Source organism: Tinamus guttatus, unplaced genomic scaffold (genome assembly GCF_059628265.1).
Source record: "Tinamus guttatus ecotype Peru unplaced genomic scaffold, ASM5962826v1 Tinamus_guttatus_pri_ptg000004l, whole genome shotgun sequence".
Taxonomy (NCBI): Eukaryota; Metazoa; Chordata; class Aves; order Tinamiformes; family Tinamidae; genus Tinamus; species Tinamus guttatus.
This window is the reverse complement of record NW_028288538.1, coordinates 16,815,188-16,831,455: the sequence shown is the minus strand read 5'-3', so window position 1 is coordinate 16,831,455 and position 16,268 is coordinate 16,815,188. Positions and strand designations below refer to the sequence as shown.

The window sequence follows — 16,268 nt, the reverse complement described above, 5'->3', positions numbered from 1 at the left end:
TGAATGAAGAGATTCAAGTCTGTCATTTACATTTCTAACAGGTTAAATCAGATGATTGGTTAATTCAAGCAGTTTGGAAGACATAGGCATTAAGAGAGAATGTGTTAAAATACTTTCTATTAATCAAAATGTCAACCTGGTAGCTTTCTGTTTCTTTCAAGACAAATTCTTGAAACCTTATAGAGAAATGTTTGCCTGTCACTATTAATGTATTGTAAAACACCAGCTTGCAAGATCCTGCGTCAGATTATTCAAACAAGAAGTATCTGGTGCTCATCCAGCAGGTCAGTTCCCTTCCTCAGCCTTCCTTTTCTATGTTTTAAAGTTGGTGCTGGATAAAGTTCTTCCTCCTCTTGCTGACCTTGTGTGTCATTCCACAGTTAGGTCATTGTCCCCTCGGTTGCCTTGGAAGGTGTCCCCGTCCCATGTGTTTCCTTGGGTTTCCAGCCCTCCTCCTCCTCCACAGTCAGTGAGGCGGCGCTTTGGCCTGCAGGCTGATGGAGCCGAGGTACAGGAAATCAGGAGCGTCCTGTGAAGGAGTCTCCCCCTCTCCTTACAGGAGAGCGCTCACAGAATACGGCAGAGGCACATTTAGGCACTATCCTCACTCTGTTTCTCTGCCCTAAATTTATCTCCTCTAATGAAAACTGTAGCAGTATAGTGTGTTGGTGGAGTTTGAGAGAGACACAAACTCTGAATACATCTAGCACAAATTAATGCTGCTTACTGCTATGTACATTATACACCATCTGAGGGCACAGATTAAGGGGTAGATTCTGAAATAAGTTTTATATCTGCAATTTCTTAGATGTCTGTGGATGGTTTTCTTACTATGAAAGTTTTCTTACTTGTGTTGTGTGAACTGAGTGAGGTATGATGTCTTCTAAATGTAAGTATTATGAGGTAAAATAACAGCCAGCTGTCTGTTTCTGCTCTAAGATTATTGGCAGGATCTTGTTAATTCACTAATGTTTGCTTAATCAGGCTTATTTATTGGAAAGCAGCTCACAGGCAGTCTAGAAGCTGAAACAGTAGAAGAGGTTTAGATTTAAAAATCATTCAGCTTTCGCTTTAAAAGCAGGACAATAGGCATTAATTATTGGGAAAATATTATCTTGAATATGCGTGAACATTTCTATATTTGGACAAGGAATATAAAGCTTCTAGTAAAATGGCTGTATGCTATTGCTAGCTTATAGAAGCTGCAAGGGAGAGACGGACTTTTGCCCCGGGGCTAATTATTGTTCCTCTCCGTGTTTTGGGCACGAGGGACGCGGCGTCGCCAGGTGGCACCGTAGCATCATTTCGTGTCCCAGCTCCGGGTTCTCCGGGAGGAGCTGCTGCCACACAGGGAAGGAGGGAACAGCTGCTTAAATGCCGGCTAGAGAGGCAGCTATTCATACTGAAAGTTGCCTTTTTGATCAAATAAATGGAATTAAATCTTAACAATTTTAAGTAGAAATGGGCAAAACTTTTTTGAAACAGATGAATGAAAACACGATTTTATGGAATAATTTGTGTATTAAGAAATTCTCACGTAGACCTGATAGTTGGGTTGTAATGCAGTAAATGAGGATTTTTCTGCTTTATAATATTTCAAATTTTCTCTCATATGCAGGTACTCTGTTTTTCATAAATATTTTTCTTTTATTATATTGTTCATCTCAGTAATATCTGATAGTAATAATCTGTATGAGATAATATGTGATAGAATAGCAGGTTTCACTGATATCAAACTGATGGAAGGCCCCAAATGTGACCTTATCTCTCTCTTTATTAAGATGAATCTGTTCCTGTATTTGCTGTTTTTATTACTGGTTACTGAAAATGTCCAAGAAAAACTCTAAAAATAATGTATTTTAAAAATTAAGGAAATAGGGAAGTTGTTGCAGAAAATAAGGAAAAACTCCAATATTCTAGAGATCTGAGTAGATTCATATTATCTTCTGAAACAACCAAATGTAAAGTAAGCTAGAGGTAGAGTTTTTGGTATCAATACAAATGTAGAAAGGGAAATACTATACTTGCCAGCACCAGAGAATCATAATAAGTCAATTTGGGTTGAAATAACAGCAGGATTAGAAAAATCTTATAATATTATTGCACAATACTCCTCAACTGGGACAGACAGTGGAATGAAATTTGATGAGGAAGGCATTAAAATATAATAAAATTATGATTGTTGATATCCTTAGAAAGATGTTTGCTTGAGACAGAAGTGAAGGGCATAGTGAACAGATGTTCTACCTTTTTCTCTGTATCATTTTGCAGTTATGGGTGTCTTGCAGAGATGTTAATGACACAGAGCCACTATCAAATTCCCTGGTGGGGAAAAGGAGGAGACTGTTCTTGGTGGAATTAAAAGAGATTTGCATTACACAGGAAAGTGCCTTTGTTTAACTGCAACTTCTTCAGTCTTTGTCTCTGAAAGAACTTAGGCAGTCTGAGCTCCAAATGAAAATTGCCTACTGCCCTTTCTTTGGACTCTCTCTCATCTGCAAGACCAGTGAAAAACTATGTCAGTGTCAAGAGCTTGGCTAAGTTACATTTTTCCTCACCTGTTTTCTCAGTGAATCATAATGGAGGGTTTTACAGCCTTATGCAAGTCCCTATTTAAGTATGCCTTAGGTCTGGAGAAAGGTACAGTAACATCATATTTTTTCTAATCTGAGGCAGAGGCATTTGTGCAAGATGCTCCAGTCTGCAGCTAGAATGGGGGAATCGCAGTAGCACTATGAGATCAGCCTCAACATCCTGCTCAGTCAAAAACAGGAGGAGAAGATACAGAGACATGTTCTGCAGTGCTTACTGAAATGGGTGCCCTTTAGCTTATGCAAGTAGTTAAGGATGGATCTGTTAACTGGCAGGTAGGCTTGTTTAAGGTAGGAATGTGTATCCAGTCCATTTTCTCTCATAGTTCTGTAGTAGCCTGATCTCAAGAACAGGACAGCTCCCATTCAGCTCAGCAGGTGGGCTTTGGATCAAGTCCTTAAATAATTTGCTTTGTTCAATGGTATGGAATGCATAAACAAAAAAGCCTGCAGATAATAAATTATTTCTGAAGAACTATTAATAAGCAGGCACTATCCCAGATGGAAACCAGATTTGCTACAAGTATTTTTATTCTCTCGTTCTTTATGAGATAATGTGCAAAATGAAAGAAAATAGTCCAGATTCATATAGCAGATAAGTTGGGAGAAGGTTTGATGATAGTAGACAGAAGTAAAGGAAACATATAACGGTGTTGATGTGGTAGGTTTCTCCAAGTCTGAGAAATTGTAATGGATTTGAAGACTGTTAGAGTTGGTAAGTCAGGCTATTGGGTAATACAAAAGTAAATGTTTGTGGCACGGCTGCTGTTCCAGGGATGAGGTTTTTCATGTTCAGCTGGAGTCGAACTGGACTCCACAGTTTCAGTCAAGTTTCTGTTGACAGACAAGACACCTTGGAGGGAAAAAAAAAAAAAAAAGTGCAAACAAATCTGATCAACGAGCCCTTTGGTGTAAAATAAAAATTGGAAAGAAGAATTTCTGAACAGCTTGTAAAACTAAAATTTCAGAGTTCTGCAGTGTTCTGTACTAGGTGTAGTAAGTGTTTACAAGCATCTTTTTTATGACCACTCCAGACTCGATTATGTTCAGTTCTGGACAAGAAATTAACCTTTGTTACAAACATTTTCTCTAATTCCCTGTGTAACTGAGATTTCAAGTATATTGTTTTATTAGGTCATCAACTGAATCCTCCTCTTTTACAAAGCCTCCGGACTGCAGACCTTCCTGCTGACCTGCCTTTATAGGTGCAGCCGATAACCAGGCAGGAATCATGGAGCCCAGAGAGGAACGTTCTCTCTTACGCAGGGAATTGGCCTCCAGTGAGCAGTGTACACCAGGCAGATGGGTACCCTGGGGCACTAAGGGATGGATACATCTGTGCATCCTTAATACACAGTCTTCATGTAGCCCCTCCGTCACAAATGAAGAGGATTCATTCCACAGTAAAGGTATATTTTTTTCTGCATCCTAACTTAGGTGTTTAAGTGTGCAGTTAGCTGAATCATGCCAATTTAAAATGCTATATTGAAGCAGCCACCAGGCTGCTGATCCGATATGATACTATCCGTGCTAGACAGCACCATTATCTGTGGTAAGGAGATCATTTTCTTGAGGAGGCTGAGGCTTGCCCCTACTTCCCTCTGCTGGAGGCATTTGATGAATTCTGGTAAAGCCAGAATAAATATTTTAAGTGAGTAAGCCATCCTTATGAGTAAACTTGCAATTCTTATATCCCTTTGAAATACCCATTTTGAATCGATATCTATTTAAAAATGTCAGTGTCTCATGTGAAGGTTTACTCATGTGTGTCTTGCATCAGTCCTGTGACTATAAATATACAAGTCAGTAAGTTGGGCTTTATGTTTTTCAGGCTTGCCGGGAATTTTGGGGCTTATTCTGCTTGCACAGCTGCACGTTAGGACCACTGTACTCAATCAGTTTTCAGTCCAGATGTGTCGGAGAAGCAGACTAATTATTGAGGTATTTATTATATATTCTCATTATTGCTTGTTTGCTACTTATTTTGCTTATTGTCAGTAGAGAGCTGGTATCCTACAGATCTGCTGTATTAGCCTTAAGAACTCAAGTGTGTAGAAAAGGTAGGGAGAGCAGGGTAAATTAAACCTGTTACTTGAGAAGAGGATAAGAAATCTTGACTTCCTTGGCTAAGTAAAATGAAGTCGAGAGGTTTATGAATCCTATGATAAAACCCAGGATTTGACTGAATGGCCTGAGTTTTAAAATCTACCTTTTTCCCCACCTTTCCCTCTCCTATTTGCCTTACTTAAGATATAAAGAAGTTGAAATTTTTGAATTGGGAGCTAATCTACTGATAAGGAATCTGTTCATTTACAAGTAAGTGTGACTCTCTCTGAATTTTAGGCTTTGATTCTTCTCCATTTTATTTCCTGCTGTGAAGGGGAAAATGATTAAGTATACATAGAAGGAGTCAAGGGCGCTTTCCTGATCATCTTACCGACAAATTTATTCTGCCCCTAAGTAGGACCTTCAGTCACCTCTATGACTGCTGAGGCAGCCAATTTCTGAAATTCGTTTCAACTTAGAAAGTCATCATAGGGACAGGAGGAAAAGACAATTGTGGTGATAATTTTTCATCAAGATTTTCAGATGACATCTTTGTCTTGAGTGGGATTTACTTTCTATTTCACAGGTCCCTCTTTTACTGTTTCTTTTCACTGTAGCATGGTGGTGGTGATGTTGCTGGCTGTATTCTTGAATCCTTGAAGCTGAATTCTTGAACTAATTTAGACTCCTATTTAGTTCAGTTTAATGGCTCACCATACAATTCTACTTCTTTTTTCACTGTTGTCAACTTTGATTTATAACCACCTGTGATGTGTAGCAGTGCTTTTTAATTTGACTCTTTTGGATCTTTCAGCTGGAAGCTTGCAGAGTGCATAAAAATACTTTTTTAAAAGCATAGAAAAAGTTTTAGTCAAGTTTTAATAACTAATAAGAAAGAGAATGAAAGTTCTGCCTGATGTGTCCTTGAACAAGCACTACCAGTAAAAGTAAATGGAACCAAGTAAAAAGGCTACTGCTTCCAGCTAAAAGGTGCTAACTTTGTGAGGTTAGGCCATTGGCAGAAGTTTGCAGACTCATAGATTTGCTCTAACCCATGCTCCCAGTATGTGTCTGTTGTCCCTAAACAGTAGTGACGGTTACTGACACTGGGTTTTTCTGCAGGTCATGGCCAGTAGTGGCTGCAGGGAGCTGCGGAGTCCCAGTGCTTGCTCTGGCATTCTGCCCTTTGGAGGGAGATCTCTCAAACTGGCACAATCCTTCCTTAATCACCTGCACTGGTTTTTGTGCCACTAGCATTTGGCAGGGGTAGGTTACTCCTTATTTTTGAGTTCTGCATGTGATCGTGATAAAACTTTTTTCATTACTTGGTGCCTGATAGTAAGCTCAGAGCAAGAATGAATGCCACATTGAAAAAAAAAAAAGCTGCAAAGCTCAGTGAAGGGTCACAGACAATATGCTGCAGTAACTGGCAGCTATAAAAACTGTTAGGGAGGCCGAGTATATTGAAGACAAAAAGCACTATTGGCAGAAATTCCTAATATTTGAATTCAAAACCAGTTACACCTTTTCAGAAAGCACTAGGTTTGTTACACTCCACCCAATAATACCAGTTGGGAGTGCTTGGAGGATATAAGTTTTAACAGGATCTAATGGATAAAACCAAAGCAGCATTTTTTTTAACTTCTTATAATCAGCCTCTATGTGAAATAAAAGGATTAAAGGATCTATACAAGAAGGATAATACCTTTTAAAAAGTGTATATAATTTATTTCTCATTCAAGTGATGCATTTAGTTCTAAGTCAAGTATGAACGACTGTCTGCTCTCCAGACATCCAAATGAAGATTTTGCATAAATATCTAAATAAACTTAAGTTCAAAGAACTTGATCCTTCTTTGATTCTCACAAGGTTATTTTAGAATTAAACTAAGTTAGTTGAATTTAGCTATGCCAAAAAGATTATAATCAAATCAAAGATTTTGTTTTGATTGGAAAATACAGTACTGAAAAGGTTTCATATTTGGATAACAACCAGTTATCAATGTTTCACATTGTATATAAATACTATTTTAATTAATGTAAACACTACCTAAGTATATCATTAGCATTTCTATAATCATTTGTACTCTGAGCCCCTCATCAGGATTTCATTGCGTTAGGTCCTGCACAAAGACAGAGCAAAATCCCAGTTCCTGCCTCAGAGGAGTTTACAACCTGAGATATTAAGAACACCACAAGGTCAGTCAAAATGCTGGAGGAATGAAAATTCACATATTCCAATAACTGAAGTTTTTGTAGTATAGAATATATTGTTTCATCTGTAAAGCTGTAGGTTCAATAACAGTTTTTCACTCCTGTTGTTTCTATGTTGAAAAGTAGCCAGTACCACAAAAAAACCAATGAAAGCAGTGTTTCCATTAGTGCTGTACACGTAGGGAAAAAGAGAGCCATGTGGCTGATCCACATAAAAGGTATCTTGCTCCTCTTACAGTTTGAAGTAATCCAGCAGAGAAGATTGAACGTTGTTGTCTTCTCCAAAGTGTGAAGCTCCTACAAACTGTTTATTCCTGCTGATGAGCCTGGGATTCTGGCTCATTCTGGGATTCTTGGGATTTGGCCCTAAAGTTGCATAGCTTGAGGTAATGAAAACTGAGATTGAGAGAGTTCTCTCAACTGAGGCTCTGTTTTCCTGATTAACAGCAATAGTGGTGAAATTGCTTTTTAGTGATAGTGTTTATTTTGATAGTTAAGAGGCTTTTGTTTTTCTCATTGGTGAAATTATTAAAAATTATTTGTGCTTGTGTGTCTTTGTGATCCATGAAATTAAGTAAATACAGCATTCCATCTTCATGATTTATTCTTTCTGTCGGTGAAAAAAAAATCTTCTTTGTTTATCCATCTGCCAACAAAATAGGAAAAAAAAAAGTAATTAGGGAGGCAAAACAAAATCCCACCACTTTCCAAACCACTGAAAGAACAGGCTTGATCCAGCTGCCTGTTACAATTCATCTTATTGTATTGCCTTTGAGAAGCTATAGGATATCTGAGACATCTGAAAGGGGCTGGCAGCTACTTTAGAAGTTCAGAGCCCAACACTCCCAGCAGTCAGAAGCTACACAGGATCCCCTATGGCATCTGAGACAGCTCTAAATGCCAGAGTTTAGGCAGCTGAATAAAATCCTCTAAGTTTTGGATCTCCTCTGTTTGTATAGTATTGATCTGTGACAGGTGGCAAACATGGAGTCAGTGACTTAGATACAGCTGTATCAGGTGTTGACATTTAAATGTTCTTTATGGTACTCATAATGTTGGAGATAGAAAATGTGTATTATACATTTTCTATATTTATTTCCCACACATTCCACACTGTTTGAGCACTGCTCACATTGTACAGTTACTAGCACATTGTCTACTGCAATCTGAAATGCCTTTGACATCTGCTCTTCTCTGGGAAAACCCGTCGCAGCCTAAAAGGCAGCCTCACAAAATTCATGCTCTCTTTAGTCTGTACGAATATCGCTTTCTTCGATTTGTTTAATATACCTTTTCGTACATGTTTTCTTATATATTTTCTTGCATATTTATAGCTATGCTAGATTTCAAGACATATTTTGTTCATCAAGTGCCTTTTTCTGTAGGCATCAAGGATAATTTCTGTGCTCTTTTGTCATGATTTTTTCTTTTAATCAACCTAGTTCCATATAAAAACATAGTGCTTTTTGGCTTATAGTAGGTATTTGCTTTATTAAGAACCTCAGGTTTGCATGTGCTCAGATAATTCCAAATAATAACCTTTTTGTAAAATAAACCCTAACTGCTCTCTATTATTTATCTTTGATTTGACTGCTTTTACCAAGTCAAGGAATTTGGCTCAAGTGTTTCATCTGTTGTGGGAATTGGCCTTGACGTTGAGCCTCTGAGGAAAATCTTAGGGATCTTTTCATGTGTATTTTCAGCATAGATCTCTGCTATGGAAGATTTTATTCTTAGTTGATATCTGATTATAATTATCAACAGCTTGCATTAAGGAAGGAACCATGGATTCTCTCTGAAGCCTGAGTTGAAAGACCTCAACCACCCGGTAGGAATCTGCTCATGAACAGTGCTCACGTTATCAAAGCCGGATTTCATCTTCTCAATCTGCCCATACATTCTGTGTGTCAGTGATTCATACGAGACTTTCTCCTCAGATTTTCTGAGGCCTTCACTGAAGTGGAGGGAGGTTTCATAGGTTGTAAGCCGCTGTTCTGAGCTTTGGGACTCTGTGGTGATTCTTGCTTTGTTGGGTAGCTTTGGAGCGAATGTAGCGGGCAGAGAAGCAGGAGAATTTAATGTCAACTTTGTTTGTGGAGCACTTGCTAGAGGAAGAGCTAGGGAATGGAAAGTCTGACTGTGAAGAAATGAGTGCTTTTTGCAGTGCTGCAGCTGAAGTTCAGCATACACGCTTTCTGGAGGAGATGGCTTCAGAAGATCGCTGTTTCTGGTACGTGTACATTCAGTTTGCTTGATCATAGCGTAAACCGTGCTTATCTTTGTGCCATGTTGCCACTGCGTATCGGTCGAGGAGGAGGCCGAGTTTTCGAGGAGCTGCTCCGCGGCCGTGCGTGGCTTCCGCGCGGCGGCTGTGTCGGCGAGCAGGCGTTGGTTGAGCTCGGCGTACACAACGTCCTCGCCTTGGTCGGCCTCGCGCGGGAGCAAGCTGCTCCTGGCTGGCAGTGGGGGAGCTGTGGCGGCGGCCTGAGGCAGTGGGAAGGAATAGGAAGGAAAGAAGGAATTGTTATCCAGCTTAAATAGGTAAAATGCAACGTGTTAACAAAGTCTTTGAGATAGGTTTGGTCTTCGTTACTTCCAGACAATGACAAGGAAATATTAAGTACTTTATAAATCTTGCAGCCTTTACTATGTCCCTACTGAGTTCCAGTGAGTACTAAGTCCCCGGGGGTCATGGTTTGACTGATCAAGGTGGTATCTGAGATTAGCTAAAGAATTCAGAATATGTAGTTCATTCATACAAGGGAATAAGTGTGAGGAAGTTGTCTGCTCTGCTTTTTAGATCTCCAATAAAAAGATTTCTGTTGATGGCCTGGAGTCGCTTCTCCTCTGGAACTGCTGCTTTGTAGCTCTTTGTTAGGTTTGTACTGAGCAGTATCAGCGGTTTTTCAGTAGATTTTGGATATAAAACCAGATGTAATATAGAGCTATAGAAACAAATATTCTAGCCTGGATTAGGAATTACCTGACCTAGTGGAAGATTGTTACCTCTTCTAATACTGAGGCCTAAATTTAAGCAGAGCCAGATTTCCTGGGGAAATTCTTGTAACAAATCACATTGCAAACGAATTGGGATTGTGTTCACAGTCATTCCTAGGTCTTTCAGAGTCACTAATTTCCTATTAACCTCCTTGAAAGACAGGATATATGCCCAAAAATGGTAATTTTTCCTCAGCAGAATATTAGGATAAGGTCTATTAACCTCTTCACAACTGGGTGGCTGACAGCCAGCTGAGTTTACAAGGTGCTTCACAGACTTCAGGAAGACCTTGCAAGAGCCCCAGCATTTAGGCCTCTAAGTGTGTCGATTTTCCGACTTCACAGATGGAGGGGACTGAGACAGGAAGTTTAGTCATTCACCCAAACTAATGTGTAAACTCAGGTTTATTTTTAACCCTGTGCTGAAATCATACAGTCTTGGGTCCAGAATGCAGCATAGATGGATTGTAACTTTAACACATTACGAATTTCGTGTGCTGAAACTGTTAAAATTACCTCTGGTAGAAAATTATTTCAAATATAGCAGTGAGGGTGATGGAGCACTGGAGCGGGCTGCCCAGAGAGGTTGTGGAGTTCCCGTTTCTGGAGATCTCCAAGGCCCGCTTGGACGCAGTCCTGTGCCATGTGCTCTAGGTGACCCTGCGTGTGCAGGGGGTTGGACTAGATGAGCTCTAGAGGTCCCTTCCAACCTTAACTATTCTATGATTCTATGATGCTGTACAATCAAAACCACATATCTCTGTCACATCACTGAATTGTCACGAGATACATGGTGGTACTGAAACACTATCCTGCTGCTGACACCAATTAACTGAGGTATACCTTCCTTTTTTTCACATAGATCTCAGCAGTTATTTATTAAATTTCCATTTTACATAAGTCATACCTCAGCATCCTGCAAATGATCTTGAAATGTTGATCTTGAAGAGAAATCTAGGAGTTTTTCACTGTGATCAGAATTGCTGTAGGTGCTACTCACTGGTACTGTGGCTGTTGAATTACCAGACAGTTTCTTTGGTAATAAGGGAGATACTGCCTTATTTGGTTTATCTTTCTGTTCCCAAGCAATGTCATCGTATATACTTTTGTCAGCTGTCTATGGAGAAAAAAATTAGAAATTTGTGTTGTTCAATCTGTGAAAATTGTCACTTTCATGCAGCATTTCTATATTATGCTTTGGAGGTAATGTAAGGGATGTAATATTTCAGAAGGGTTATAAAAAATACAGTTTAAGTTTAGGTTCATTGTGTTTTTTTAGGGTTGCTTGTTTCTGAATCCTGTTACATAAAGATTCAGAACATGTGTCCTTAATTTGTGCTATAAAATGAGAGGCACAACAAATCAAAATACAGTTCCAAAAAGGGGCTGAATTCTGCTTTCTGGCATATCTGTGCCATCCGTTGAAGGCACTGGAGATGCTGGTGACTGAACGGAATGAGATTATAGTTTGAGCTAAAAGAAAAGTATTAATTATGGACTAGATGAGCAGCAGTCTTCGCAGACAGTAAATGAGATCCATTGTTGAAATAACCATCCTTTCTCATGCAAGTTATACACATATTTTCAACTCGGCAAGCTTCTTTTGCCTTAACCTGCAATATTATTTATTGTACTTGCAATATGCTTTATTGTGTTCTATTTTAAAATTATTGGTATTTTGTGGCACTCGGATCCCATGCTTAGCCAGAAGTACTTTTCCTTCGTGCAGTTAATCTCAAACACACTGATGGAGCAATCTTCAGCACACTATTTTTTAGCCTAGCCCAAAGAACCAAAACTGATATTTAAGTATATTCAGTCCCATTTCATCAGCAAAAAATTGAATTCTGAGGTCTTTAACCCACCTTAGTATAGGCAATTGTAAGACTTTCTCCAAATGGCTCAATTACAGAAGTCTGGTAGTAGCTTATCAATTCTGCAAGACTTTCATGAGTGCAGGTATCCCCAGACACAACATAGTGGCCATTACTCAAGTGGTTGATGACAAAATGCCGACACCGGTCTTTGCCTCTGTAATAAAAGTCATGGTTTAGCTTGCATTAGAGATATCCTGGCGTGGTTTGGCATCCTCGATTCAAGTCTGGCAACTCAAAACTTAGTGTAAGTTGGATTCAAGCTGCATTTATCTGAAGTGTCAAGTCAGAAGGGATTTTGTGTCTGTACAGTGTCTGAACGTCCCTAACTCTTGAAAGGTAGACTTACAAACAATATTTTCTTCATGTAGTGGTTGGAGTTTCACTCTACTTTTATAGCTTTAGCAAATCTTTAAAGATAGAATTGTCATCGTATGAAACCGCCCTGACCTTCAGCTTTGGTCACTAGCAGTGTTTGAGCTTTTACATCTCACACTGTAGACTTCTGCTGTTTGAACAAAACCAATTAAATAGTGAGAATAAGCTGTTACCCTCACTGGGGGATGGTAACAGGAGAAGGGCGGGACACATGTATTTTGATTTTTATTTTTCCCCAATTGGAAATACATAGAAAAAGAGAAATTAATTTAGATTTAAGATGTCATGGTAATAGATTTATTTACCCTTTCATATTTTTTGATTCTATACATTCCCATCCTGGCTGCTCTCTTCTCCTATCCTTATTAGCCTTCCAAATCTAGCCTCTTCCCAGGTTCACAGGCCCACACAAGTATTACGTCAATACTTGACATAACAGTACCTGTTTGCTCCAACGTGTGATGATGTTGTAGTTTTACAAGGTAATGGTTTTAATGGTTTTACGAAGTATTTTTTGTTTTGTTTTTAATATGAGCAACAGCACTTTTGCACTTATACTTCCTAATTTTTTTACATTTACACACATACATATATATGCTAAAAAGCTAAAACAATCAAACAAAAGCCATCTTGATGTGAACATGACACTTCAAGGAGCTGGGAGTTCTGGTGGAGAAGTCGACCATGAGCCAGCAACGTGCCCTTGTGGCCAAGAAGGACAAAGGTATCCTGGGGGAGCTGGACCGGACAATTTCCAGGGGCCCCTTTCAACCTCAGCCATTCCATGGTTCCGTGAAGTCTGAAATCCTAAAGTGCATTTCTTATATGATTCAGAACATGTAGAATTAATCATAGATACTATTTAAGGAAGAGGAGCAAATTCAGCAAATCTTATTTGGACAAAACTCCCGAGTTAATTTCTGTGTGATTCTCTGAACAGTCTGACCAGCCAGGCTGCAGCGCAATAGCACTGCTGCTAAGAGGTGCTGTTGTGCCCGTTCTTCTGCCTTTTCTCACTGTTCACTGCGGGCCACTGATCACCTTTCTCTGTTCTGCAGTCTCTGAACCAGTGTCTCCTACTTCTGCATAGCGCCAGATGTGCAAACCAAAAAGTTTCCATCTTCTCTATGATTCTACAGATTACAAACTGTAACTTTTTTTCTGTGCCACTTTTATGTGGAGACCACAACTGCTTTCTGTCTTACTCATCCCACAGTGCTTTTTCATTCTCTTTATATGAAACTTGCACATCAGTATTATTCTATAGGCCTGCAATCCATCTGTGTTTCCACACTGTGGAAGTTAGACCAGGTCCAGAAAAACACTTAGGGACACAATATTTTGAGAAGCATAAAGAAAATCTTGTGTGCATGGATTCCTATGCCCTTCCACGTTGGCCTTTTAAAACACTGTTGCCTCTTAAATATTCCTATAAAAAAGACCCTGAAATGAAACAAATTTTTTAGTTCTGGATGCCTTAATGTGCTTCTGTAGATTCGGTTCCACTGTCTACCACCATTTTGCATATTTCCTGTGAATTTGCCCCCTTGAGCCTGTGTGAAAATGTACTGTGTGTGCCATGAAACCACACGAACCAAAATATTTTAAAGTAAGAAAGAGCAATGTACAGATAACAAATGGTGACCATTTCCATTCAAGAAGAAACAAGCTTTTGTTTCCTGTATGTTACAACCTTACCTGTATGAGAGAATATAACCGATTGTTCTGTCACTTAGTCTGATCAAAAAACAGCCAACATCTCTGTCTCTCAGCATGTCTTCAGTTTGCCTACACAAAGAATGATTTACACTTAAACAAACATAACTAGTTCTACGATGAGCTAAAACAAACTTCGTAGAAACACCACTGTGCTCCATCACTTCAGGGGACATGACCGAGCACAGACCTGAGCACCCATTCATTTCTTGTAGGCAAGATGCTCTTTTCTGTTTACTGCTACAAACAACTTTCATTTTTAAGCCTTTAATTGTTACATTTTGAGTTGGATTAAAATTGATTTTTCGACTATTATAGCCCCAAACTTAAGCCTGCTTAACTAAAAAATTAATAATTCAACAGAAGCTTCTAAAAATTGCGTAATCATGTGCCCTCACCTTTCTAGAGCACACATCAACTCCTGGCATTAAGCAGCATAGCTAACATTGTTTAATGCTTTCTTTGACTCTATATGAATGTTACCTGCCAAGTACTAAAACCCACAGACTTTAACGGGAGTTTTTTTTTTTTTTTTAATTAAGGAAAGCCTAAATCCAATCACAAAGTTTCTCTTTTGCTTACAAAAGACAGAGAAATATAAATACATTTTTAATATAATCTACTTTATGTCATAATATATTTGTACATAGCCTTACTTTCTTGTAATGAATCCATGGAACCATTCCGGAAAAGTACCATTCTCTAATATTATTGCAGCCTCCGTGTCCAGGAACCACTTCAGCACTATTTCCTTTAGCATCTCAGAGGATGGGTTTGCAGTTTCTACGCCTGTTTCCTTTCCCCAAAGTAACTGCTGCTTTTTCCTGTCCATCCCGGTGCGAAGGACACTGGAGCTGTTGAAGGGGAGAGCGAGAGCCGTCCTGCTGTACAGGCTGCCTCTGCCAGCTGCGCTCCTGGCCACGTGATCTCATTTGCCTGCTGGACCCAGTGCCCTGTTGTTCTTGAGAAAGGTAATAAAATACCTCAAGTCATCGCTTTTCAGGCAAAAATATTTGCTGCTTTTCTTGTAAAAGGACAGAGCAAAATCTTCTCCCTTTCTCATCACAATAGAAAATTCCTGTTATAGAGCATGTTAAATCTTCCATGGAAATCTTAGAAGAGGTTTCTTTGCACTTCTCCAAGAAAAACTCTGGTCTCCTGAGTAAGTAAGGAAATAACTGTTTCTCAACTCACAATAACTAGTCTGCAATATTACTGATGGTTATTCTGAAAAGGGAGGTAAAAATGTACCAAACTCCAAGTTTTTTTAATATAATTTGCTAATCTATTAGATTTTCTTAAAAAAAAAAAAAAAAAAAAAAAAAAAAACATGGATATCTTTCTTCTGGAGAAAGAACAATGTAGTGCATGAAAAGTATGAAGGAAAGTCTGGGTAATCTGTATTTTGGGACAGTGCCTTCAGCTCTGCTGAAGGGGTTTCTCTGGACAGTTACCCAGGATAAAGAAAGCTTTGATTTCCCTCAGGCAATGAAATCTCTTAACTGGATTCAAGTTTAATTAAAAATTAAATATTGGGAAAGGTACATTTGTGTTGCCAGCAAGTATGCATTATATTTATTCTAGCCACAGGGGTTTCTCAAAACAAATTTCAATCATATTTTATTTTTCTACCACATTTTTTCTTTTCTCTCATTTACCCTATCAGTTATTCTCAATCCCAGATACATCTTGTAGCCTAGGTACAATTTCCAATGTTACATGCTCTTACACATTGGAAATGAAATTTCCTTTCAGTAATGGTTCCTTTTCAGTAATGCTACCTATAAATAAACTTTATGCCAGGAAAGAGAAGACGAAGGACCCTTGCATGACATTTGCTGATGCCATATCCTAGAGAGGCAGAAAAGCTGTATTTCAGATCAACAGGAAGCTGAATAACACAGACTTTGAGGATGAAGGCTTATTTAGACAGAAGGACGGGAAGGGAAGCGCAGGAGTTTGAAAGGCAGAGCACGCATGTTTCATGAAGTTATAACCCATCGCTGGTGATTATTGGGATACTGGTGAATACGCTCTGCCTGGTCAGTGAAGCTAATTCACAGTGAGGTTAATTCACATCACTTTTTAGCGTTTCTATTTCAAGTGGCACAGAAGGGACGCTTAGTAGTCTATAAGAAACTTTGAGAAATCAAAGTTGCATCTGTTGGTTTAGAAAACATTGAAGACAGCTTAGTTAGCCAGTCAGCCAAAAGCAGTAAATGGAGGCACGTGTTTCATCTGAAGATGCCGTTCCAGTCTCTAAGTCATATGATTCATGCACAAAATGGTCATCTTCGTCATAGAGCACATACTCCTGAACAAAGCCTTACTTGGGGCACTTTTCTACCAGATATTCTTATCTCCATGCTGAAACTGCAGAGAAAGAAATGAATGTTTGCAGCATTTCCTCTCCTACCATGAGGGCTGACTGCAGCAGACTGCATCTCTTACAG

The 16,268-nt window shown here is 39.0% G+C and overlaps 1 protein-coding gene across 1 annotated transcript; it reads right to left on the bottom strand.

Moving 5' to 3' along the window:
* Nucleotides 1–7,444: 7,444 nt before the first annotated feature.
* On the bottom strand, nt 7,445–14,647 carry SH2D7 (SH2 domain containing 7). The gene is given in 7 exon segments (XM_088527619.1): nt 7,445–7,477; nt 7,479–7,496; nt 8,708–9,334; nt 10,755–10,964; nt 11,713–11,878; nt 13,798–13,887; nt 14,472–14,647. Coding segments are annotated over 7 exon segments (1,320 nt in total).
* Nucleotides 14,648–16,268: the final 1,621 nt, after the last annotated feature.